The sequence below is a fragment of the Giraffa tippelskirchi genome, chromosome 9, assembly GCF_054371585.1.
Source record: "Giraffa tippelskirchi isolate mGirTip1 chromosome 9, T2T-mGirTip1v1.2.pri, whole genome shotgun sequence".
Classification (NCBI taxonomy): Eukaryota; Metazoa; Chordata; class Mammalia; order Artiodactyla; family Giraffidae; genus Giraffa; species Giraffa tippelskirchi.
This window is the reverse complement of record NC_137283.1, coordinates 55,162,318-55,190,090: the sequence shown is the minus strand read 5'-3', so window position 1 is coordinate 55,190,090 and position 27,773 is coordinate 55,162,318. Positions and strand designations below refer to the sequence as shown.

Below are 27,773 nucleotides of genomic sequence, written 5' to 3'. Positions count from 1 at the left end.
CTGATGCTTAACGAAGCAAAAAGCTAAGCAGAGAGATATATTAGGAGTACAGGAGTAGTATATAAATTCTAATACATATAAATACCCAAGGAGGACATAATCAACAAGGGAACACTACTCAAAATAATCTAAAAACCAACAATTTTTTTTAAAAAAAAGAATACTTCTATATAAATGTATAATGGAAACAAGATGCTGAACACTCAAAGAAACACAACATACAAAATCAACTTTATTCCAATATGAACAAAACACTTGAAATTGAAAGTGGGGAAAAAAAAAAAAAGATGATGCCAAGGCTCTGTACCTGAGGTCTCGGTGACTAGGGGCTTGTGTCACATTCCCGGAGCCTGGGCAGCCTGGGGCCCCTGAGGCTGGACTCTCGGTCAGATGAGAGAGCTGGGGAGGACGTGTCTCTCCCCTGAGACCTGGAGTGTCTGGTCCCCTGTGGATGGAAACATGATCTCACGATCCAGGCGCACCCTCTGCATCCAAAGACCGGTGCACCCTCTGAGCTGGAAGAACTTGGAAAAGTCACCTGGTGTGCAACTCGCATGCTGGTGGGATTCCCCACTGCAGCCTCCCTGCATGGAGTCCTACCCCACCTAGGAAACACAGCGCCTCAGCGGAGCGGTCTGCCAGGGCTCGGGGTGGGTCAAGGGTGGGAAACGTCCCAGGAAACAGTAAGGAGCACAAGCCCTTGGCTGTTTCTTCTCGCCCTGTCCACCCTCCTCTCCCACCCAGGAAAGCCACTTTCCTCTCTTAAGGCTCTGCTTGCCGCCCACCCAGACCTGGAAATGGAAACGTGCTGCCTCCTTGTGGACACGTCCTGTAACAACACCTTGAAAAGCCCTGCTTCTGGGCACTGGGTACTCACAGAGGCTGGGGCCCTGGAAATGACACCCCGCCTTCAGAAATGTCCTAGAGCTGGTTATCAGAAACAGTTCAAAAAAGAACCCCCGTTCACGAAGCAAATTTAAAGAGGTGAACAGTAGGCAGAATGTGCTGCTGCGGTGGCGATTTTGCTTAAGCACAAGAGAAGCAAGCATTAGGGAGAGGCGGAGTGAAATCTCAACCAGATACCATTTCACAGCCATCAAAGAGGAGACCAGGAAAAATGCAACAAAGAATCAAAGCAGGATAGGGCTCAGGGGAAAGGGACCCATCCAACGGTCGTTTGGGGAAGGTAAAAGCACAGGAACCACAACGGAGAAAGGTTTGAAGGTCGCACCCCGAGAGAAAATAAATACAAATACAGATCGATCTCTACCAATGGGTCTGGCAATCACATTCCTGAAACTATACGCAAAGAAAAACCCTGACTCCCTAAACAACGGGTGAAAACAATGGGTGAAACCAATGTTCACTACCGAATAATCTGCAATCACCAAGACTGGCAGGCAACAATAATGTCTGTGGACAGATGGATGCATCAACAAGACGTGGCACCCGGATGCAATGGACTCTCACTCAACCATAAATAGAAATGAATGAAATACTGCCTTTTGCAACCACACAGATGAACCTGGTGCTGATCGTACTTAGTGAAGGACCTCAGTCACAGAACGACAAATAGCCTGTGATGTCACTTAGACAGGCCGTGGAAAACAGATAGGAACAGACCTGTTGACCTAGGAGAGAGCAATGCCCAGACCCAGAAAGAAAGAAAAGAAACTGACGGTTACCAATGGAAAAAGGTGGGGGAGGGATGAATTAGGAGTTTGGGATCGTAGTCCACAAGGACAACTGTCCAGCATCAGGGACTCTGCTCAACCCTCTCTAACAGCCTGTATGGAAAAAGAAGCCTGAAATGAAATACATGGATAACAGTTAGGGTACCTAACACCCAAAAGAAGCACAACATTGAAAGTGAACTCAATTCCAATTGAAAAAAAAAGTGTAAACTTCACACAAATGCCACAGCTGTTTCCCGGGGCCCTCGGCGACCTGGGCTTGTGTCACAGCCCTGGAGCCTGACCAGCCTTGAGCCCCGAGGCCTGGGAGATGGCACAAGTCCCCGGAGACCCAGAAAATGCCCAGGGAGGTAGTTCAAAACAATTCAAAACACAAGCACCTTTCAGAGACCAAATGTCAAGAGGTGAATTTTACACTCACTGTGTGTTTTAACTTTTTGCACAAAACCCACGGCTCTCCCTTATAAATTATTATGAGAGGGAAATCAAATCACCACCACATATCACCTCACACCAGTCAGAAAGGAGATCAACCAAGGTCGACAAAGAATACATTCCAAGGAGGGCATGGAGGAGAGGGAGCCCTCCCCTTCACCGTTTTTGGGAAGGTAAATTGCTAAGAGTCACGATGGAGAACGGGAGGAAGGGTCCCTTCAAAAATAAAAATACACCTATCACTTAAGCCTGCGATCACACTCCTGGGCGCTATGTGAAAAAAATAAAAATTAAAAACAAACAAAAAAACCAACCTTCATTCGAAAAGACACACTCACCCAACCTGCATGCAGCCTCATTCACAAGCAGAGACCTGGAAACAGCAAAAGATGCCCATCAGCGATGAACGGCTCAAGAAGATCTGGTTCATCCACACTCTGGGGTATTACTCCACCAAAATAAGGACTGAAATATTGCCTTTTGCAGAAAAAACAGAAAAATGGATGAACCTGGAGTGGATCACACTAAGTGAAGGGCTGCCAGCATAGAACCACAAATACCTTCTGATGTCATTTAGAGACGGAATCCAAAGACTGAAACAAATGAACTCATTTGGGAAACAAAAACCAATTCTTGGGACCAGAAACCAAACGGATGGCTACCTAAGCAGAAAGGGGAGGGAGAGGCATATATGAGGTGTTTGAGGGTAATAGATATGCACTAATACATAGATAAATTATCAAAAAGGTCCCATTCGCACAGGCTGCTGTACTCCACACACTCTAAAAATCTGTATGGAGAAAGAAATCAACACAGGAAACTTCTATGTTTAGCATAACGGAATCAGGCGGCTGGAAACCCGCCCCCCACCCAAAAAACACAACTTGGTAAATGAACTCTATTCCACGTTGTAAATGAACTCTATTACAACCTAACATAACCCCTTCAACCTAGAGAGAAGCGGGGTGGGGGGAAAAAACAACCAGAAATGTGAACACGATTTCCCTGAAGCCCCTTTGAGCAGGCTTGTGTCACCTCTCTGGGGCCTGAGCAGCCTGGGGCCCCCCAGCCTGGACTGTGGGCCAGGTGAGAGAGCTGGGGAGGATGGGTCAGCAAACGAGCCCCCTCTCCCCCGAGTTCTGGGGTGTCTGGTCCCCTGTGGCCGGGACGGCGATCTCCTGACCCAGGTGCACCCTCCAGAAGGCTCCATAAAACCGCCTGCATCCAAAGACCGGTGCACGCTCTGGGCTGGAAGAGCTTGGAAAAGTCATCTGGTGTGCAACTCGCACGCTGGTGGGATTCCCCGCTGCAGCCTCCTTGCACAGAGTCCTTACCACACCTAGGAACCACAGCATCCTCAGCGGAGCGGTCTGCCAGGGCTTGGCATCCGTCGGGGGTGGGAAACGTCCCGGGAAACAGTAAGGAGCACAAACCCTCGGCTGTTTCTTCTCGCCCTGTCCACCCTCCTCTCCCACCCAGGAAAGCCACTTTCCTCTCTTAAGGCTCTGCTTGCCGCCCACCCAGACCTGGAAATGGAAACGTGCTGCCTCCTTGTGGACACGTCCTGTAACAACACCTTGAAAAGCCCTGCTTCTGGGCACTGGGTACTCACAGAGGCTGGGGCCCTGGAAATGACACCCCGCCTTCAGAAATGTCCTAGAGCTGGTTATCAGAAACAGTTCAAAAAAGAACCCCCGTTCACGAAGCAAATTTAAAGAGGTGAACAGTAGGCAGAATGTGCTGCTGCGGTGGCGATTTTGCTTAAGCACAAGAAAAGCAATCATTAGGGAGAGGCAGATGGAAACCTCAATGGAATACCACTCAGAGAGAGGAGGAGAAGATGAAACCAGCAAGGAAGAATCCTGTAGACTACAGGTGATAATGAAATAAAGCTCCAGGGGAGGAGCTGTGCAGCGTGTCTAGAAAGCAACCAGCCCCAAAAGGAAGGGGGACACAGGACCCCAGGAAGAATGTCCTCCCGAAAAGCAAGAAACAGAGAAAACACCTGATGTGTTTGTTTACAAAGCAGGATGTTTTATAGATTTGTAGGAGAGTTTGAGGGTGAATTATTTACAGGTATATAGAAAATACAAGATCTTCTAGAACTAACACCAAAAGAAGATATCCTTTTCATCACAGGGGAATGGAATGCAAAAGTAGGAAGGCAGGAGATAGCTGGAGTAACAGGCAAGTTTGGCTTGGAGTGCAAAATGAAGCAGGGCAAAGGCTAACAGAGCTTTGCCAAAGAACGCACTGGTCATAGCAAACACCCTCTTCCAACAACATAAGAGATGACTCTACACATAAACGTCACCAGATGGTTAATACCAAAATCAGGGCTTCCCTGATAGCTCATTTGGTTAAGAATCCACCTGCAATGCAGGAGACCCCAGTTCGATTCCTGGGTTGGGAAGATCCTCTGGAGAAGGGATAGGCTACCACTCCAGTATTCTTGGGCTTCCCTCATGGTTCAGCTAGTGAAGAATCCGCCTGCAATGTGGGAGACCTGGGTTCAATCCCCGGTTGGGATATCCTCTGGAGAAGGGAAAGGCTACCCACTCCAGTATTCTGGCCTGGAGTCCATGGGATCACAAAGAGTTGGACACGACTGAGTGACTTTCACTTTTTTTCACTTTATATTCTTTGCAGCTGAAGATGGAAAAGCCCTATACGGTCAGCAAAAATAAGACCTGGAGCTGACTAAGGCTCAGATCATCAGTTCCTTATTGCAAAATTCAGACTTAAATTGGAGAAAGTAGGCCATTTAGGTATGACCTAAATCAAATCCCTTATGATTATATAGTGGAAATGACAAATAGATTCAAGGGATTAGATCTGATAGACTGCCTGAAGAACTATTGACAGAGGTTCACAAGACTGTGTAAGAGGCGGTGACCAAAACCATCCCCAAGAAAAAGAAATGCAAGAAGGCAAAATGGCTGTCTGAGGAGGCCTTACAAATAGCTGAGAAAAGAAGAGAAGCTAAAGGCAAAGGAGAAAGGGAACAATATATCCATCTGAATGCAGAGTTTCAGAGAAAAGCAAGAAGACAAAATAAAGCCTTCTTAAGTGAACAACACAAAGTAATAGAGGAAAACAATTTCCTTTCAAGACAGAAAGGGGAAGACTAGAGATCTCTTCAAGAAAATTAGATCCCAAGGAAACATTTCATGCAAAGATGGGCATGATAAAGGGCAAAAACGGTAAGGACTTAGAAGAAGCAGAAGTGATTAAGAGGAGGTGGCAAGAATACCCAGAAGAACTGTATAAGACAGATCTTAATGACCTGGATAACCATGATGGTGTGGTCACTCACCTAGAGCCAGACATCCTGGAGTATGAAGTCAAGTGGGCCTTAGGAAGCATTATTGTGAACAAAAGTAGTAGAAGTGATGAAATTCCAGCTGAGCTATTTCAAATCCTAAAAGGTGATGCTGGTAGAGTGTTGTACTCAATTAGCCGGCAAATTTGGAAAACTCAGCAGTGGCCATGAGACTGGAAAAGTTCAGTTTTCATTCCAATATCAAAGAAGGGCAATGCCAAAGAATGTGCAAACCACCACACAGTTGCACTCATTTCACATTCTAGCAAGGTAATGCTCAAAATCTTTCAAGCTAGGCTTCAAGAGTATGTGTACTGAGAACTTTCAGATGTACAAGGTGGATTTAGAAAAGGCAGAGAAACCAGAGATCAAATTGCCAACATCCACTGGGTCACAGAAAAAGCAAGAGAATTCCAAAAAAAATCTGCTTCTGCTTCATTGACCATGCTAAGACCTTTGACTGTGTGGATCACAGCAAGCTGTGCAAAATTCTTGAAAGAGTTGGGAATACCAGACCACCTTACCTGCCTTCTCAGAAACCTGTATGCAGGTCAAGAAGCAACAGTTAGAACCGGACATGGAACAACAAACTGGTTTAAAATTGGGAAAGGAGTACGTCAAGGCTGTATTTTGTCACCCAGCTTATTTAACTTACATGCAGAGTACATCATGAGAAATGCTGGGCTGGATGAAACATAAGCTGGAATCAAGACTGTCGGGAGAAATATCAACAACCCCAGATATGCAGATGACACCACCCTAATGGCAGAAAGTGAAGAGGAACTAAAGAGCCTCTTGATGAAGGTGAAAGAGGAGAGTGAAAAAGCTGGCTTAAAACTCAACATTCAAAACACTAAGATCATGGCATCCAGTCTGGTCACTTCATGGTAAACAGATGGAGGAAAAATGGAAACACTGACAGACTTTACTTTCTTTGGCTCCAAAATCACTGTGGACGGTGATTGCAGCGATGAGATTAAAAGACGCTCCTTGGAAGAAAAGCTACAACCAACCTAGACAGTGTACTAGAATGCAGAGACATCACTTTGCTGACACAGGTCTGTATGGTCAAAGCTATAGTTTTTCCAGTAGTAATGTACGGATGTGAGAGTTGAACCATAAAGAAGGCTGAGCACTGAAAAATTAATGCTTTCGAACTGTGGTACTGGAGAAGACTCTTGAGAGTCCCTTGGACTGCAAGGAGATCAAACTAGTCAATCCTAAAGGAAATCAACCTTGAATATTCATTTGAAGGACTCATGCTGAAGCTGAAGCTCTAATGCTTTCTCCATGTGATGTGAAGGGCCGGCTCATTGGAAAAGACCCTGATGCTGGGAAAGACTGAGGGCAAGAGGAGGAGGCAACAGAGGATGAGATGGTTGGATGGCATCACCGACTCAATGCATGTGAGTTTGAGCAAATTCTGGGAGATGGTGAAGGACAGGAAGCCTGGAGTGCTGCAGTCTATGGGGTCACAAAGAGTTGGACATGACTTAGCGACTGAACCACAACAACGTAGAAACTAAACAAGTAGGAACAAATGGACTGATTAACTCCAAGGAAAACAAAGTTGCACAGGAAAGTAAATTTCACAGTAGTATATCACAGCAATGAAGAAAGCCAGTTGTCTTAATAAAGTAAATTTTGACTATTAACCTAAAATTATGTAATAATTATGCACCCACGCATGCTCAGTCACTTCAGTCATGTCCCGACTCTTTGCGACCCCACAGACTGTAGCCTGCTAGGCTCCTCTGTTCATGGGATTCTCCAGGCAAGAATACTGGAGTGAGTTGCCATGCCCTCCTCCAGGGGATCCTCCTGATCCAGGGATTGAACCCACATCTCCTGCACTGCAGGTGGATGGATCTTAACCATCTGGGTGGATCATGGAACCATGTGGGAAGCCCATGTAATAACTATATGTGGAGCATAAGTGGGTGGTGGTGAAGAGAGAGGCAGAGAGAAAGAGTGTGTGAGAGAGACTGTGTGTGTGTGTGTGAATGGAGTGCATGAGAGTAAAAAAATTCTCATTTTCCATAAAAGGGCGACAAAAAATGTACAAAATTGAAAACAAATCAAGAAATAACAATCAAATCATATTACTTGTAAATATGGAGATAAACACCAGAAGATTCAGTGAAGGAGATGAAAGCAGTTGCTCTGGGAAGTAGCACAGTCAAGTAGGAAGGTGTGCAGCAGGGAACTGCTGCTTTTTGTTCAAAACCTTGGGGTGTCACCTGGTTTTTAAAGTGTGCATGCATTACTTTGGGAAAAGTAAAAATTAAAAATATGTCAATCTAAAGCAAACATGGCAAAATCTGTTAACCTGAGTGGTGGGTACTCTGAGCATTCACGTTATTCTCTAATATTACATTTAAAATAATTCCTGTTTTTTAAAGTTTATTTTCACTTCTAGAAATACCATTACTTTGTTATTCAACATGAATTGCCCCTATTATGTGGAAGAGAAGGAGCTTTAAAAAAGTTAACGGTGCTATCTTAAAGATTAAAAAACCACAAATCCTGTAGTTAAAAAAATCTTATATCCAAATTACATTTTTCAAAGGAAAGGTTCTTTGACTTTTATTTTAAAAAAACTGAGTATTTTTTTTGAAAAGTGCCTTGAAAGAAAGTTTTGTCTGCTATGTCAAAAGAAAAGTCCCAAGACACAATACACATAACAAGTGGGGGAAAAACAAGTTTCAGAATAACGTGTATGAATACATTTATGTAAAATAAAACCAAATGAAAAAGACCAAACTGCTTCATACATGTGTATATATGTACAAATACACACAAAAGTGCATGCAATAAGATCTGGAAGCAAACACACCAACCTGTTAATAAGGCTACCTCTGGGAGGCAGATGGGTTTGGAGACGGAAAGAAGGTAACTTCAGAGTTTGCTTTCATTTGTTTTTGATTAATAACTAATATACACAGCAAGAAGTTCAAATGGCAAAAAAGATGCACATGGTGAAGAGCAGTCCCCACCCCCGGCCTCAGGTCAGCCCCTGGTCCCCTTCTCCAGAGGCAGCCTCTTGTCACTAGTCTCTTATGTTACCTTTTAGCCTTATTTCAAATACACAGAGAACATGTTTACACACAAAACGCACTTTCTATGAACACGTTACTACACTGGTCACACCGCTCACCCTACTTTTCCCCTTAAGCGGGCTCCTGCCTCAGGACGGACCCGTGAGGTCCCACCGACCGCTCACCTCCAGGCTGCCCTGCTGGGCCTTGTACACCACCTGGGGGCTCTCCTGCAGAATGCCGCCGTACAGCTCCCGGAAGTGGGCCACGTTGGGCTTCACGATATTCAACACTTTTGCCTTATCCTCTCCAACCACCATCCGAAAGTCACCTGGTTGAAACAAATACAAAACCAGTTTTGCACTGCGACTCCAGACTCTGCCGATGGACTGCAGCCCCTCAAATGACCTGTGAACCAAAGCCCCCAGCTGACACTGCACCAGTTCAACCTGGCAGGACCTCTCACTCAAAACACTGGCTTTTTCACCTTCAAGACATGAACACAGCACCCCAGGAATGCAGGCACTTGTTTGGGGGAAAATAGAGACTCTCAAACCACAAAGCCCTTTAGCCAGTTAAAATATACCGAAGTACAGAAGGAAATCACCCTGAGAGTTAATATGCACGTGTTTTTCCAATGCAGAAGCTTCTCTATAAACTTTCATCTTGTTGACAAAACTCTGCCTGTGACCAATCGCAGGGACGGGGGTTGTGTGTATCTTGTCCTTGGTGCTGCTCACTCAGCTTGGCCCTGCCTGCTGTGTTTGTATGAGGACTTTTTAGGTGCATTATGATGAGTATAAAGTGGGCAAACCAGGGTATGTGGTTGCCCTTGCCGATTTTTTTCCACAGAGCAGAAAGGGAATCATCGAAATTATGACCTGCCATGGCAAATTTTCTAGAGCAAATTGTGGGTTTGTTTGGAAAAATTAGCAGATACCCAACAGCAAGTATGTACCTCAGTGAGGAATAAAATACACTGGATTTTTAAGCTTCAAAGGACCAACACGCACTGCAATTTGGTAGAAAGCGTGTGGGGACTAGAAGCTTTGGAAAAGGCTCACAGCCAGCCTCTGGAACCTGACCTCTGTGAGATGAGGTGGAGATGGTTAGGGCAGTGAGCTCCAGTGAGTCCTGTCCTAACGAGCTGCTCAAACACAGACGACAGCGTTTTCTCACTGTTTGTTTACACAATTACACGTGAGGATGACTGCTAGTGAGAGGGTAGAGAACCTGGTTCTCTCACGTGATGCTCTTGACTTCGTACACTGCCACAGTCCTTCTGGAAGCTGTGACTGACGAAGCCTCATCTCTGGAGAGCGAGCCCCAAGCCCGGAACCCAAACAGAGGCCAGGAGGTGAAGCTCGCTGAGGATCTGGGTCATCGTCCTACCTCGTCTGCCCACACGGCCGTCCCCTCAGGCGGGCACTGCCCTCTCCCCGTGTGGCAGGAAGGAGACAGGGACACCGGGATGATGGAACCAGCCTAAGGTCTCTCAGGAAGCAAGTGAACACCCTCCACACACACGACTGTTCACTGAAGCACGATTTACAACACTGAAATCCTGGCAGCAACCGAATGTCCCTCAACAGGGGAACAGCACGCCCGCACCGACCATGGGGCGCCCGCACAGACCGCGGACCCAGGCACACCCGAACTGACCACGGACCGGGGCGCCCGCACCAACTGCGGACCGGGGCGCACCCACTAAGGGTTACAGGAACCACACACTGAGATGGAAAATGACCATGGAATAATGTGCAGCTGAGAAACCAGGACACAAAAGTACCAGAAGGAAACAACTTTGTTAAAAAGAAAAAAAGACAAGGGACTATTTTTAAATGGTTACATTTGCTCTAATAAGAGACACATTTACTGCGGGCTCTTGAATGGCATGTGCTCCGCATCTGCTGTCTCCTTTAAGGCTGCCAAGCCTCACGAGGAAGGTGCTGATTATCCTCAGTCTCATGGACGAGGACAAGGAGCGACAACCTGCCCAAGGCCCGGCCACCTCTCAGGATCAGGGCAGTGCCATTTCAGGTGCTAACGTCGCTCTGTAATTTTCCCCGTAATTCCCCACCCCCTCACTTCTGTAATGCTGGCTCACTACCTCTAGCGTTCTGAAGTAAGTTCACAGATGCACAGACATGCTGTCCCAGCAAATGTGAATGGAGAGGCAGCTGGGTTGACTTTCAGTTGTGTATATACCCTCATGCTTTCCTTCAGAGCCTATAAATGTTTTCTATTTCTCCCTGAAGGGATGAAATGTCATCAAACTCTGAGTCTCACACGGCTGGCTCAGAACTGAAGGATCAGTCCGCACCACTGTCGAGTTCTAAATATTTATGTCACCTCCTCACCTCCTGTACATTTAACAAATGAAAGCTCTTACATTTTAGACAGTAACTTTCTGAGAGAGAGAGTATATTTTACCAAAATGTAAAGGCAAATGATCCAAACCCTCCCCAAACAACAACTGCCAGCCACGATGAAAGGAGCTGGGAAATATTACAGACTTTCTGCGAACAAGGGCCAAAGCGTATTCGTCCCTGTGACCCTGGCTTCTTGCCCGCTGCCTGGCACATGGAGGCAGATCCATAAATGTCTGCTGAATTGGATTTCTCCAACTGCTGTGCAGCAAAACTGGCTCAGCCACAGGGAACAGCAAGCAAATGGGCTTATTACCTGCTGCTTCAGGAAAAAAATGAATAAAATTTTGGGCATTGCATGACCAGCATCTGATCCTAAGAATCAATTTTTCTTACCTCTGGAGATACACTTGCAACAAAACACTGAGACTGAGGAAAAACTGATTGCTGACTTGTATTTCATGGGAGTTGAATTCTTAACTGCCCAAGCCAGAGAACAGCTTGTCTAATGCAATGACTAGACAAAAGGGTAATCTCTTCTTGACCTGGAATAAAACAAACTCAAAGGCTCCATCTGGAGCTGGCATGCTCTATGATTCCAGAATGTCCCCAGTGGTCAGGGGCCTTATTATGAACATAAGGGTGTGAGTGGAAAGGCCCCGGCTCTCAGGTCTGGCCATATCCCTGGGTGGCTGGGGGGTGAGTTACTTAACCTTTCTCAATCAGTTTCCATCTCTGCAAAATGGCTGTAACAGTCATACTAACCTCACAAGACTGCCTTTGGGTTTCAATGATTAAGGTTTTAGAGGAAGCTCTGGCCACAGTGAGGCAGACATTACTGCCGTCGTGATGTGTATATGGGAGGGGCAGGACAGAGGGTGCAGGAAGCCCTGGGTTTCTAAGACACTGGCGGGCTAACTTTCCCTCTTAGACTAACTGCCACACTCCTGTCATCTCAGTTCAATAAATATCTGGGTGGCCTCTAAGTGCCAGGAGCTATGTTGGACTCAGGGCATACAAAGATACAGACTCTGCCTCAGGCAGCAAGTGACATGAAAACAGGGCATTTCAGAGCAGGTTACTGCCCGGGACTCCTGATGTGGAAGCGGTCAGGAAGAGGAGCTCACACTGGAAGTTGATATGTGCAATGTAATATTCATTTTAAACTGTTTTTTTTTTTGAGATATAATTCACATACCATATAATTCTTACGTGAAGCACACAACTCTGTTTTTTTAGCATATTTACAGGGGTGTGCAACCATCTAACTTTAGACCATTTCAGCCTCCCTAGAAGAAACCCTGTACCGTCAGCAGTCACTCGCCCTCCCCACTTCCACTCTCAGCCCCACGCAGAGACTAATCCACTTCCTTTCTCTATAGATTTTCCTGTTCAGGACATTTGTATGAGTGGAACTGCACAATACAAGGTCTCTTTTGATTAGCATAATGTTTTCAGAGTTCATCATGTTGAATCACCTATCAGTACTTATTCCTGATTGTGGCTGAATAATATTCCACTGGGTGGATGTACCACATTTACATATCCATCTCTCAGTTACCAGGCATTTGGGCTGTTTTACTTTTGGGCCATTTTTTTTTTTCCTCAATAACACTGCTATGAACAGTTGTGTATCAGTTTTTGTGTGGATATATATTTTCATTTCTCTTGGGTAGATACCCAGGGGTAGAATTGTTGGGTCACATAAGTTGCTTTAATATTTTGAGGAACTGCCAAACTGTTTTTTCCAAAGTGCCTATATTATTTACATTCCTTCAGCAATGTATGCAGGTCAGTTTCTCCATAGCCTCATCAACACCTGTTCTCATCTGTATTTTGATCATAGGCTTTGGGTGTGAACTGGGGTCTAATGATGAATGCTGCTGAGCACCTTTTCATGTGCTTATCTGGTATTTGCATGTAAAGTGGGCTTCCCTGGTAGCTCAGTTGGTAAAGAATCTGACTGCAATGCAGGAGACCCCAGTTCGATTTCTGGGTTGGGAAGATCCGCTGGAGAAGGGATAGGCCACCCACTACAGTATTCTTGGGCTTCCCTTGTGGCTCAGCAGGTAATGAATCCGCCTGCAATGCGGGAGACCTGGGTTTGTTTGATCCCTGGGTTGGGAAGATCCCCTGGAGAAGAGAAAGGCTACCCACTCCAGTATTCTGGCCTGGAGAATTCCACTGATGGCAGAGTCCACAGGGTCGCAAAGAAATGACGAATGATGCTGGGCACCTTTTCGTGTGCTTATTTGCTATTTGCATACGTCCTCTCAAAAAATTGTCTATTCAAATCCTTTGCCCATTTCTATATTGGGTTACTTGTCTTTTTACTGTGTTCTAAGAATTCTTTAAATATTCCAGACACAAGTTCCTTATCAGATAAATGATTTGCAAGTATTTCTTTCCATTTCATAGGCTGTCTTTTCACTTTCTTGACAGTTTTGTTTGCAGCATAGAAGTTTTTATTTTTATATGGTCCCATTTATCTGTTTCTTCTTTTGTTGCTTGTGCTTTTGGCATATATTTAAGAAAGCACTGCATGACTCAAAGTGACTCTTCTAAAAGTCTTACGGTGTTAGCTCTTTCCTCCATGACCTGTGTGTGTGCTCAGTCACTCCGTTGTGTCTGACTCTTTGCAGCCCCACAGACTGTAGCTCACCAGGCTCCTCTGCCCATGGGATTCTCCAGGCAAGAGTACTGGGGTGAGGTGCCATCTCCTGCTCCAGGGGATCTTACCAACCCAGGATTGAACCTGTGTCTCTTGCATCTCCTGCACTGGCAGGCGGATTCTTTACCACTAGTGACACCTGGGAAGCCCCATCCATGATCTATTTTGAGTTAATTTTGTGTAGGGTGTGTTAGGGGTCCACCTTCATTCTTTTGCATGTGGAAGAAATTATTATTATTTCAACAAAGATGACTAAGGCAGCATTTCTAGGAAGTAGCCTAACACACTATTCAAAATACATCCTCAAAAATATCTCCATGGCTGCAGGAAATACACCATCATTGCACTAACTCACACATGGATGAGAATGAGGTAAGAACAAACAGCTGATGCATTGGTGATATACATTTGAATCATATATAAATTTTTCTCTTGCACACTTTAGAGAACACAAAACGGGGAGGTGTAGGAAGCATCAAGTTTATGATACTCATTCAGGAAGGAACCAATACCACAACCACCCGTCCATCCACCCATTCCCTAAGTATTTACTGAGCACCTAGTATGTGTCAGGTACCACTATAGTCTCTGAAGGACAGTGAACAAAGCAAGAAAATATGTCTGCCTTCCACATCCTCGCGGTGGAACAAAGACCAGAGACAAGAAACCTAACAAATAAACAGTACCTCAGAAGGTGGAAAGTGTACGGAAGGAGACACAAGCAGAGGAAGATGGGCAGGAACGGGGAGGAGACCCAAAGAAGGGGCCCTGTCCCCGGGGTGAGCCAGGAAGGGCGCGTGCGCACAGACGCGCTGCGGGACAGGGACGGGGAGGAGCTCGGGTCCTGAACCAGCGCCTCCGTGCTCACCCGCTCTGGGACTAGAAGCTACAGGGCCCAGGACGAGCTCCCTCCTCCTCTGGGCTTCGGGATCTTCAAACATGTTACAATATGGAGCAGCAGTACAGCGGGCTCATGAGTTTCCAGGATTAAAGCACTGAGAACACTCCCAGACACACAGTAAGTAACCTGGGACGTTAGATATGGTTGGTGACTGAAACCCTTTCAGGAGTGCGGCATGCTCAGAAATCAGCTAGTGACCGAGTAAAAAGCGTTCCGAGCGAGGCTTCAGCAAGAGCTCAAGCTTGCCAAGCCTGCGGAAATGTGTTTCCAAATGACTGCGAGAGTCAATCCCAACATCCACGTCACCCAGGGACACCGCCGGCGAGGGCAGAGGTGTGATTGGCATGGAAGAAATCGCAGGAGCTCTCAGCCCAGAGCAAAAGTCTCTCTACTGGCTTCTACCAGGATCCAGAAATGGGGATGTTCACTAGCACTGCAGAGGGCTGGCACTCTATTTCTATTTTTTTTTCTCTAAGAATCACTCCCTGGCACTTCCTCACTGCCTTGTCTTGTTCCTAGAAGTAGCTGAGCCTGCGTTCAGACAGTTTGGCACCGAAAGAAACCCATTCTCTCTCTTGCACACGTCAGCAGTTGAAGGTGTTTTTCGCTCCTCAAGGACTGTGAAGGGCCAAGTGACTCCACCTGACTCGAGTCCTCTGCTAACTCTGACAGGCATCATTTGCCAAGATGCACCAGTTTAGTGGTTAGTATATCAGATGACGTAATCCCAGTTTGGCGAACGTGTCCAAGGAAGCTAGTGTCCCCCTTTGCTCTCTTCCCTACCAAACAGATTTGGCTGAAGTGAACCACAGTCATGTCATCAGTAAAACAATGGCAGGTGAAGGCAGCCCGAGCGTCCACCAGTCACTGAATCACTGGGCGAATCAGGGTGTCTCAGCCTGAGGAAAACCTATGCAACCAGCAGTGATTCCCAGTAACAGTGATAAATAATGATAGTGGTCATTTTCTGAGCGCCAGCCATCAGGGAGCTGTGATACTGGGGGCTTTTATACATGTTATCTCACAGAAAACCTTTTCATGAAGTAGTTATTTCCACTTTACAAAGGAGAAAACGAGCTCGGGATGGTTCCAGCACCCCCGTGAGGGCAGTGCTCACTCAGGTCCGACTGCAGCCTTGCCTTTCCGTCTCCAGCAAGTGGCTGTGTTGTGTGTGTCTTAGTCCCTCAGTCGTGTCTGACTCTCTGTGACCCCATGGACCGTAGCCTGACAGGCTCCTCTGTCCATGGAATTCTCCAGGCAAGAATACTGGAGTAGATTGCCATTTCCTTCTCCAGGGGATCTTCCTGACCCCGGGATTGGACCCAGGTCTCCCGCATTGCAGGCAGATTCTTTAACGTCTGACTCACCAAGGAAGCCCTATGTTAATACAAGCAAACATGGATCCAGAATAATACAGGGTAACATTTACTGAGCATTTATGATGTACCAGGCACATACGATTTAATCATACATGTATGATTTAATTTCATCCGTATAAAAATCTTCTTTAGAGAGAAAGAAACTGAGTCACAAGGAGATAAGAAACTTGCCCAAAGACAGAAAGTTAATTAAGGTTAAAGCTAAGAGGTGAACCCAGGAGTCTGACTGCAGAGCCCCATCTTGTAAACACTTTACTGATGCTGCCTTCCATGAAGTAATATAATGATTAAAAAAAGCAAAGTAATAGAATGGGCTTCCCAGGTGGCTCAGCGGTGAAGAATCCACCTGCCAATGCAGGAGATGTGGGCTTGATCCCTGGGTCAGGAAGATCCCCTGGAGAAGGAAATGGAACCCACTCCAGTATTCTTGCCTGGGAAATCTCATGCACAAAGGAGCCTGGTTGGCTACAGTCCATGGGATTGCAGAAGAGCTGGACACGACTTAGCGACTAAACGACTAAACCGGATACCCAGCTAAAGCAGCTGTTTCCATGGGAGGCTGTTCACGGTCCTGAGGCCCTGCCTGAGCCCTCATCACCATCCAGACTGGCTGCGCTCTGTCCATCCACCCCACACACACACGGAGGGGCCTGCCATGTGCCATGGGCGAGTTCTGGAGGCGACCCAACACAGACCGGGTCCCACCCATCTCCCTGGAGGCCCCTCTCTGCCTGGGGTTCTCCTCACGGGTGCTCAGTTCCCACCTCGGGAGAGGCCGTCTCCGGTTGCACTGAAGTGACGCCTGCCCCCCACCCCCTGTTCTCTGCTGCCATGTGTCTGCTGTCTGACTTTTCAACTGCAGAGAAAGCCGCACGAGGGCCGGGACCGTGCCTGCCTTCTTCCCTTCATCCCCAGAGCTTAGAAGGGCGCCCAGCAGAGGAAACTCGTGATTATGTGCTGAGGGAAAAAACGTTCTCATTCTTAGTCTTTCTCCCTCCTGCACACTGCTGGCAAAATTGTCTTTCCACAACCCCAAATCCTGGACCAACTTGCAAAGCCGGAAAACGTCTGTGGCTCTTAGTTGTGTACTGGTTGTCAGATTTCCATCTGCTCACTTTGTCTTCAACACCCTGCCCAACCCAGGTCTAACCTCTTCTCCAAAACACCAGAGAGGCAGTGAATTTCAATGGTTAAGAATCAGGGCTAACATGGAACTCTGCTCAGTGTTATGGGACAGCCTGGATGGGAGGGGAGTTTGGGGGAGAATGGAAACATGTATATGGCCGAGTGGCTCTGCTGTGCACCTGAAACTATCATAACATTGTTAATCAGCTATACCCCAACACAAAATAAAAAGTTAAAAAATAAAAAGAGTGTGAACTAAAATTCCAGCTCCACCACCTACTAATCTACCAGATAACTGACCTGAGACAGCTCTGGGCCTTGGTTTTCTCATCTGTTAAATGGGGCAATAATATAGCACCTTATCAAAGGGTTGTGTGTGAGGATGAAACGAGTTATTAGATAAAGTACTGAGAGTCATTCCTGACATACGACAAAGAATGCGACTTTCTCCTGCCACCAGCATGGACCTCCGTCACATCCATCTGCTCCTCCCTTCCTGAACGGACCGTGCACTTATACATCCCTTCCTTCTCCACACGGGCTGTTCTGAAGTCTGCCACTGGCTCACTGTGATTACACATGTTTATTAATGAGAAGCTCCTTAGAGCAGACATTGCATCCTTCATTCGTTATAAGGTATGGGACGCTGATTCACTTGATAAATGTTAAACCAGGGATCATTACCTAAAACTAGTCACTTTACTAGTTTGTACTTTGACAAGAATGTGAAAGGTGGCCCTTTAAAAGTTCATTCGGTTTCCTTTTCTGTTTACTTAAATGCTGACTTCTAAGAATAACTGATGGAGAAGGCAGTGGCACCCCACTCCAGTACTCTTGCCTGGGAAACCCCATGGACGGAGGAGCCTGGTAGGCTGCAGCCCATGGGGTCGCGAAGAGTTGGACACGACTGAGTGACTTTACTTTTACTTTTCACTTTCATGCACTGGAGGAGGAAATGGCAACCCACTCCAGTATTCCTGCCTGGAGAATCCCAGGGACGGCGGAGCCTGGTGGGCTGCCCTCTATGGGGTCGCACAGAGTCGGACACGACTGACACGACTTAGCAGCAGCAGCAAGAATAACTGAAGGGTTAGAAGGCTTTCTCCTCCCCAACTCTGCAGGCTCTCATCGTCCACCCACTCCTTTCTCACCATCACTTGTAACAATAATGCCATAAATACTGACCCTGGGCAGTTAAAGTGATCCTTAAATACTACACAGAATACAGGGATTATTGTTACTGCTAGTAATACTGACGGATCTTGCCTCTGCCAGCAACCACTGGCAGGCACTTGTCCAATGACATGGAGACAACTGTTTTCTCCGTGTCCCCCAGACTCCACCAGGGAGGAATGGAACTTCACGGGTTAGGGACATCATATCAACTCTCTCAACTGAAAATAGGTGTAAAATAGATGTCCAAGTTATAAATAAAAATGAAGTTGGTGGGTAATTTGAAGTCTGGAATATTCTGAGGGCTTGGAAGCTTTGGGTGGTTTCCCGAAGGGATTAGAATCTGATCGATTCAAGGATACTGGTTTCTCAGAAGCCCATGAAAGGCAGGTAATAGAGCTGGTCTTTCAACACATCACCTGGGGCAAGTCTCACATCTACAGAAGACACCTGTATGCAGGGCCTAGATCCTTCCCCACCTGCACCATCCCAGTCTAGTTCCATCACATCACAGGCTAGTTAACCATTAATTACACTGTGTCCTGGCTTACCAACAACCATCATATATTATGATGTTTCAATGGAAAAATATATTCCCAATCTGAACAACTGACTTACAGAACACTTTTTGGAAAAGGTCTCGCTCACAAGGTAGGGATCACACAGAGTGGGAATCAGTCCCCTCTGGGGAGGATTTGAGGAAGATCAAACCAGTCAATCCTAAAGGAAATCAGTCCTGAATATTCATTGGAAGGACTGATGCTGAAGATGAAGCTCCAATACTTTGACCACCTGATGCAAAAGAGCTGACTCACTGGAAAAGACCCTGATGCTGGGAAAGACTGAAGGCAGGAGGGGAAGGGGATGACAAAGGATGAGATGGTTGGATGGCATCACCGACTCAACGGACATGAGTTTAAGCAAACTCCTTGAGATGACGAAGGACAGAGGAGCCTGGCGTGCTACAGTCCATGGGGTACAAAGAGTCAGACATGACTGAGTGACTGAACAACAGCAGCCTGGAGTCCACCTTACACTAAGCTGATGCTGACGACGTGGTCAGAGCAGAGGACGGCTCTGCATCTTCCCGCACAAAATCGACCAAAGGTTCAGGTCCACCTTTCCTCACAGGGGAGCGGGGTGGGGTGAGGTACCCAGACAGAGGCCCCCTCCCCACACGTTCCTCCTGGATGCAGCCCCACCATGCTGGCCCCTTGGCCTTTGCTGACAGGCAGGGAGGCTGCCATGAGACGCTGGAAGCAACCAAGACCGAGGTTACTTCACCTGCCTTCTCACCTGTGTTGCCATGACAGCTGTGGTCACAGCACACACATTTTGGGAACAAAACCGAAGAGCGAGACCTTTCGCGTCTCTGTGAGCACGGTGTCTCCATGAAATCTTATCTGTACAGGGATTCAGAGGATGAGTCAGCTAGCTGCCTCTGCAGTATTTGAGCACAGAGTTCTCTGACTCAGTTAAAAGTTGGGAAAGAGGGATATTTAAGATAGTGGTTTTCAAACTACCACTTAAGAGACAGACTACTTTTCTGAAAATGGAGTTTTACACAAATCCTTAACACGTTAAACAGATCGCTGGGGGGCTCCTGGGGCCAAGGCTACAGTGAGGGGCCAGGCTCTGCCCTCTCGGCCTCCCCCTCCCCCTGATACTTCTGAGGAGCACAGCTGGCTTAAGGGGAAAGGAAGTTAATATTTAGATAAATAAATAGATGAATGGAGAAGGAGGGAGAAAGGTTTCCTTAATGTGAGGAAAGGTGAAGTGGCCAAGTCACCACTTTGCACCCATCATAGTAAAGACTGTTTCCAGCAAGAATCATCAGTGGAAACTCACCCTTGGAGGGAAAGTTTGGTAAGAAGCAGGATACTGGTCTGACCTCCAAATGTCTCCCCAGTTTGCTTAGACGGGAGAAAACACTGCTTTCTGGGGCACCAACATCACTGGTCTGCAGACTGAAAATATGTGTCATATGAGACAAAGAAAGGCTGAGGAAACATTACAAATTAAAAGATAAAAGAGATGGCATCTAAATACATTAAGTGATCCCTGATGGGATCATGTACTTGAGGGTAAAATATTAGAAAGGACATTATTGGGACAACTGACGACATTAGAAATGAAAACTATCAGTTTGATAGAAGTGGGATAATATAAATTTATTTATAAATTAAATAATATAAATTTATTTATAATATAAATAATATATAATGTTATATATTATATATAATATATATATATATTTATATATATATATTATAAATATATATATATGATATATTTATAAATAACAACGATGTTATTATGATGCATAATAACAATCCAACATCGTTAATAACAACGATGTTGTTATGATGCATCGTTGTTATTTGGTGCCTGCACTGTGGTTCTGTGAGAGGATGCCTTGTTCTTAGGAAACACGTACTGAAGTAATGGGCCTAAAGGGGACATGACATGTGTGCCCTACTCCCTAACAGTTCAGAAGAACATACATCATATGGTGTATTTACATGCAGAGAGGGAGCAGTGGTTCTCAAAGTGGGATCCCTGGAGGAGCATCAGCATCGCCAGGAACAGGAGAGAAATACAGATTTTGGGGACCCCGCCCCAGACCTCCCAAATCGGCTGTCTTGTCTGTTCTGACAAGCCCTCCAGGGGGTTCTGCTGTCAACTTCTGAACATCACTGACACAGAGAGAATGATAAAACAAGTGTGGTGAGACGTTCCTGGGAAAAGGGCCTATATGGTAGCTTCCTGGATGATTACTGAAACTTACCCGTACTCTGAAAGTGTTTCAAAATAAAAATGAACAATAACAACAACAGAAGGGTTACCCTCTGTAAAGATATGAAAAGGAAGAGACCCTGGGGACAAGGAGGCAGAGCGCAGGGTTCCTGCAGAGACCTTCACAGAGGTGCTGGGACCAGAACCTCTGCTGCCAGCGAGGGGCGGGGGTCAGGCCTGCTCGGTCTTCTGACCACAAATCTCCTTCCGGCAGGAAGTGTGGGCGTGACACCTGCTAACCTGAGTAGGAGAGCCCGGCGATCTCTGTGAACAGGTCTTCCTCCGAAAAGCTTTCGGGCAGCATGAGGAAGGCCGCGGTCACTGCACTCCTCAGGTTTTGATCCAGGGCTGAGCGGAGGGCCACATCCTCACTCATCGCCATGATCTTCACCTGGAAAAGCAGGACGTTCAGAAGAAGACTTCCTGAAGTGGGGCACCGCCCAACCTGTGTGTTACTACACGCAGGAACTGTCCTCAACCCTCGGCCCTGAACATACTGCAGTATTAGGCCAGTTGACATGAAACAGTTACTAATCTAATTCTGGAGTCTCCTGTTTTAAGCCCAAATCAGACAACTCAATACATAGGAAAGAAAACAAAATAAATATTTCTCTTAAGTGAGGAAACGCCACATGAGTTTTGAAGAAGTTAGTACAAAATGGAATAAATGAATGACCTTTGAGAAACTGAGAATTTTATTTTTTAATCTCTTTGTTCTTCGCTTAATTCTATGGTAGACAAACGCATTTTACTCCTTTATTCAGATCTCATCTCTGTTCTTATCTAACCTGAGCAGGCCATGCTCTGCTCATGGGGTGAGAAACTCCAAATTAAAATTGCATTACATAGCAAGGAAAGATGGGAATGATGTACATCCCAAAGTATAGTCTCTTCTCTGTTTTTTTAAATTAATTGTGAATAACAATATTAGAAAATCTAAGTATTTTATAAATCAGGCTTAAGAACTTGATTGAAGAAAGACTGAAAGTAGGAGTAGAAGGGGACAACAGAGAACGAGATGGTTGGATGGCATTACCGACTTGATGGACATGAGTTTGAGCAAGCTCCAAGAGTTGCTGATGGACAGGGAAGTCTGGTGTGCTGCAGTCCATGGGGTCACAAGGAGTCGGACATGACTGAGCAACTGAACTGAATTGAAAAACCTGAATTCTACCTTTTACCTTTTGTCCTTATTTTTTTTTAATGCAATATTTATAACATACAAAGCTTCATATGGTACGTAAGCCACTTAATTCCATACTGCCTCCTCCTTCCTCATAAGTATAAGGACTTAATGGCCCTGAATTAAGCCTTGGAGCACTTGGTTGAGTGCGGAATTACCACAAACATCTGCAGAAAGTCACAGTAAGGAGCAGCCCAGGAGCATGGTCCAGACAGGAGAACCATCCCTAACAGAACACCCACTCACCAGTTTTTGGAGTCGACCAGCAATGTATAAGTTATTCCAGTTGAGGAGATCTCCGATCAAAACGCTGGTGCTAACAACTCCATATTTGATAAGCTGGAAAAGAAAAGAAATGAGCATGAAAAGGAGCAAAATGCCATACTGACACGTGAGCAAGTGCAAAATATAAAGAACTAAATTTCTGACCAGGGCAGAAGCTTGATTTCCAAAGCTACTCAAAAACCGCCAGCTTGTAAACCTTTTGCAAAGGGTTCGTTTCCAAGACTGTTTCCTAAGGCATTCATGGTGCGATGACCACAGTGTTAACTCTGGCACTTGGGATGTTAGAGGCAGAATGGCTCTTATAGGCTGTGTTATAGGCTGTCTTGGTCCTCAGTGGACTGGAAATGTCAATAAAAACACTGGTCCTGACAGACACGTGATACAGTTCATGCTCCTCAAGTGAGAAATAAGAAACCTGATGCTCAGAGAGAATAAACGATGTGCCCGAGGTGGCACCCGGAGGAGCGGAGCCAAACCAGGTCCCTGGATTTCAGTCTGGGCTCCAGTGTTTGCTTCATCACAGAATGAGAAATTTTCCTCAAAGTTTTCACTGACATCCTTTACATGGTGAATTTCTCTTTCACAGTTGACTATTTCAAACACTTCTGTAATTACAATGCAACATGCAAACATAAAACCTCTTTACCAGCCCTGAACACATGAAACTATGGTCAAGCTCATTTCAGTAATAATTTGCACAAAACCCTGAATGCAGTTGTTCCCGGTTACAAAATCCCATTTGCTTCAACAGATATCTTCAGACTCACTTCACTGAACTTCAGTATCCAAGCAGCCTTCTCAGGCTGCAAATATCTAAAAAAGTAGCTGAAGAATTTCAATTAAAAAGTACAGTCCCTTTGGCACACAATTATGCCTAAACATTTGGTTATTGGAGCCTGTAATACTGTTTGAAACAACTAATTAGAGGTCGGCTCAACATAATATTAATACTGGAGAAAGCACAGGGCTCCAAGCTCCATGACTCACACGGACTTGCAGGGCTGGGCTGAGTGACCGCCTTCCCCCAACTCTGGCCACCACACCGCAGAGCCCTTCTTGCCGCAGGCGCCTAACAGCTGGGAGGCAGGACTGACGGCAACCAGAAAAGTAAACGCCCGGCCCAAAGGCAATGCAGACATCACCATCAACCACAGCGCTCAGCCCTGCCTCCCTCAGATATGCCTTCACCATCCTTCTCAAGTCAGTACTGCAGCCTTCTGCCTTTCAAAGTGCGGTGCACCGCCCAGCAGCATCAGCGTCACAGACCCAGTGAATCAGAATCTGTCTTCCAACAAGATCCTCAGGTGACTCATCTGCCCACAGAAGGGTGACGGTCCTGAGCTGTTGGGAGCTTGGGGCAGCGCGGGTGCAGCGGTCACCCTCCACCTGGCTGACTCTAGGAGGCCCCTGACTTAGCTCCCACTGGTCCTCTCACACTGGGGTCATGCCTGCTTCCTGGCCGTCCTCTTAGAGCCTGGACCCCTCATTGGAATGACCACTGGGCAGGGTCCCTGCAGTCAGACAACCCTCCGCCGTGATCCGGGGTGCTCATCTGCCCAACACCCGTCATCAAATTCCGCCCAACCGATGGCACCGAGGAGTTCCTCCCACTGGGCACCACATGCTCCCAACTACCTACGGTCCCCTCTTCACTTCCAACTTCTCCCTGGGAGTGTGTGCCTCTCCGTACAGATAAGATTAATTTCCACCCTGACCCACAATGGATCTGCCCATTCCTCCCACTGACCAAACCAGTGGTTCTCAAAGTGTGTTCCAGACAGGCAGCATCACCATCATTTGAAAGCTTATTAGAAATCCAAATCCAGGTGCCAGGAGAAGGTGGGAAAAACTGAGAGAGAAGCACTGAAATATACACCACCATGTGTAAAAGAGATAAATAATGGGGCTGTACAACACAGGGAGCTCACCTGATGCTCGGCAACAGCTCAGAGGGGTGAGATGGGGTGGAAGGTATGTTCAAGATGGAGGGGACATATGTATACCTACGGCTAATTCATGCTGATGTATGGCAGAAACCAACACAATAGTGTAAAGCAATTATCCTCCAATTAAAAATAAATAAATTTTAAAAAAAGAAATGCAAATCTTTGTTGCTGAGAGAGTAAACCTTAAAAGTTCTCATCACCAGAAAAAGAAAAGTAACTAGGTATGGTGATGGATGTTAACTAGACTTACTGTGTAATCAACCCGAAGTAAGATCAATCATTACACTCTACACCTAAAACTAGCACGGTGTTACAGGACAATTACCTCCCAATGTGTAAAAAAGGCAAATCCTCAAGCCCTATCCCAGACCTTCTGATTCAGGAACTCTGGGGTTTCTGTGCAGGCACTCCGGGTGCTGCTGAGGCACACTAAAACTTGACACCAAGAAACACCTGTTGCTGTTAGGTCACTAAGCCATGTCCGACTCTTTGTGACCCCATGGACTGCAGCACATCAGGCTTCCTTGTCCTTTACCATCTCCCGAAATTTGACTCCGGAGTCAAACTCATGTCCATCGAGTCGGTGATGTGGTCTAACCACCTCATCCTCTTCCGCCCTCTTCTCCTGCTGCCCTCCGTTTTTCCCAGCCAAAAAACATTTGGCCAAAGGCAACAAATAAACACAGTCACATTCATCACCTTCGTCCGGCAAAAGTGTGAACAGTTCCTGACTGTAAGAAAACACATATTTAGCTGCTATTCTAAGAATAAAGGTTAATAGCCACCGAAGTTAAGACAGAGGCCCGAAGTCACTCACCCTCTCATCACACATGATCACCGGTGCCATGGTTGTTCTGGACAGCAGTGATAATCCTGGGTCCCAATACTTTTTTTTTTTTAAGTCGCTCAGTCGTGTCCGACTCTTTGTGACCCCATGGACTATACAGTCCATGGACCTCTCCAGGCCAGAATACTGGAGTGGGTAGCCTTTCCCTTTTCCAGGGGATCTTCCAAACCCAGGTCTCCCGCATTGCAGGTGGATTCTTTACCAGCTGAGCCACAAGGGAAGCCCAAGAATACTGGCGTGGGTAGCCTATCCCTTCTCCAGGGGATCTTCCTGACCCAGGAATCAAACTGGGGTCTCCTGGATTGCAGGCAGATTCTTTACCAGCCCAATACTTTAAGGAAAGAGTAATGGTTCCAATTTTTCTTCAGGTTCTTTGAATGCATGTGACAGGGTCTCGACGGTGAACATGAAGTTCAACATGACATTCTGGGAGGTGAAGAAAAGAGGATTTTTAGTTTTAACTCCTAGAAAGACAGCAAGACACAGTTGAAAGCTCTAAGACTCAATATTGCTGTGATTAACAGCAGACTCGGGGTCAGAAACTTAAGCAAACCTCTGGAACCAGGTTGAGCTTCGTTTTTGTCAACTCACGTAACAGTAACACAGACTGAAGTAATGTTCCAGCCCTCTTTTAAATACTTTCCGTATTATACATACAGTAACTCTTTTTATTCTCAAAACAATCCTACAAGGTAGATACCATTATTATCCCATTTCTACAGGAAAGGAAACCATGGCACAGAGTAAGTTCCCTGTCCAAGGACGCATGGTTAATGAATGACAGACACAGTCTGGTTCCAAATTCGGGGCTAGACCACTTTGCTTCACTGTCTTCCATCTAAATCTAGTTAAATGTGCTCCACTTTTCTTTCAGAACAGATAACACCAGACAAGCTCTATAAAGCATTATGCAAAGGGAATAAGTTATTTTAACTTCATCCATTAGCCAACCTCTCCCTGATCATCTACAATGAGCTCTGATGGGTCCTGAGATAGAGGTAAAGAGCTCAAAGTCACCTGGGGAGAATAGACAGATTATTAGCGAAAGGACTTGCTAGGGGAATTTCACTCAGAATGGGGTCACAGAGGAAGGAGGAATTTTCCTATAAGATGACCTTCTTCAAGACTCTGGTAAGTCCGAGTCTTCAAAAACACACAAGAGTTAAGCAGATTTGGTGAAGTGTTAGGAGAGGCCTGAGGAAGGGGGTCAGGGGAGTCCTGTTGGATGAAAACGCTCTTCAGAGGAGACGCGAGCTGGGCATGTTCTGGGTGCTGAGTCTAGGTCGGTAGGGCTGGGATGGGATACAGGTATAGAGCGGTGGGAGATGGGACCAAAGAGGGAGACTGGCTGCCATGGGAAGAAATGTTCCTGCAGCAGAAAGGGAGGGCGGACTAAAGGATGCAACACCACACACGAGGCTGCCTGCCAGTAACCAGGGCACCGAGGCAGGGACTCAGCTGGGACAGACTCAGGTGCTGGAATCTACTTGTGAACTTGCAGGGAATGAGGGTGAGGGAAAAGGAAAGACCTTTTCTTGGAGGGAACTCCAGGTCTGCTCAAAGGAAAATCTTCACAGGAAAATGAAGAGATGACTATAGAATCAGGATGCTCTGAGTTTCCTACAAACTAGTCGTGATAGTTAAGAATTTGAGTGGACATGTTTTTAAAATTTTTCATGTTAACATATGTTGGAAAAAAATAACCTATTGTAATCTATAATTTCCTGTGTGCCCCAAATGTATCATTCCCCCTATGTTGTCAATTTAAAGAAAAGTACTACTTAAATTAGGGGGCTTCCCAGGTGGCTCAGTGGTAAAGAATCCGCCTGCCAATGCAGGAGACGTGGAAATGAGGGTTCAATCTCTGGGTCAGGAAGATTCCCTGGAGGAAGAAATGGCAAACCACTCCGGTATTCTTGCCTGGAGAATTCCATGAACAGAGGAGGCAGGTGGGCTACAGTCCATGGGGTTGCAAAGAGCTGGAAAAGACTGAGCAACTGAGCACAATAAAATACAAAATAAGCACGTTACTTAAATACTAATATAGGTGATAAACAGCAAATTCAAGGCACAGTATAGATGGCCTCACCAGGAAGTGAACAGACAGAGATTAACTGAAAAATTACAGCCAGGTATCCAAAACCATGAGGCCCTAGTGCAGACTGCCCGTGACCATTTCCTTTGTTTATTAAAAAAAAAAAAAAAAAAAAAAAAAAACCAGCCCAGAACACGAGCTGCACATACAGAAAACATCTCTATCTAGACTCCTGCTCCTTTTACCTTAATTTAGCAAGAGCTCAAAAGCCTTGTCAAAGTCAATCAAAAGCCTCACTAAACAGAAAATATATATCTGCCATCTTTGATGTCTTAAATTTTGACTCCACCTTGGAAGCAAACCTGTTTTCCCCCATTTGAAGAAAAAAAAAATCTACAATAACAAGGAAAACTGTACCCTCACTGCTGTTATGCTTAGCCAACTTTGAAGAGTAACAATGCTTAGCCCTAAACAGGGGACTAAACAGACTTGGTAAATGTCCTGGGTCAGAGCAAATGTACTGCTGACCCACTAACTCTGTTAGTTCAATCAGTTCAGTTGCTCAGTCGTGTTC

General features: G+C 45.9%; 1 protein-coding gene across 4 annotated transcripts in view; it reads right to left on the bottom strand.

Annotated features, from left to right (window-relative positions):
• LOC145520284 (phosphatidate cytidylyltransferase, mitochondrial-like) overlaps nt 1-27,773 on the bottom strand; it is a 39,400-nt gene that overhangs the window by 5,956 nt on the left and 5,671 nt on the right. The window contains exons 2-6 of one of the 4 annotated variants that reach the window (XM_081526390.1): nt 25,135-25,590; nt 22,333-22,425; nt 21,144-21,294; nt 8,675-8,820; nt 209-445 (exon numbers count right to left, since the gene is read on the bottom strand). In XM_081526390.1, the coding sequence (XP_081382516.1) occupies nt 323-445; nt 8,675-8,820; nt 21,144-21,294; nt 22,333-22,425; nt 25,135-25,269 (648 nt within the window). In that variant the 5' untranslated portion in view covers nt 25,270-25,590 and the 3' untranslated portion in view covers nt 209-322. Of the gene's footprint in view, nt 1-208; nt 446-8,674; nt 8,821-21,143; nt 21,295-22,332; nt 22,426-25,134; nt 25,591-27,773 lie in introns of those variants that run through there. The other 3 variants (XM_081526392.1, XM_081526389.1, XM_081526391.1) reach the window with 3 other exon arrangements.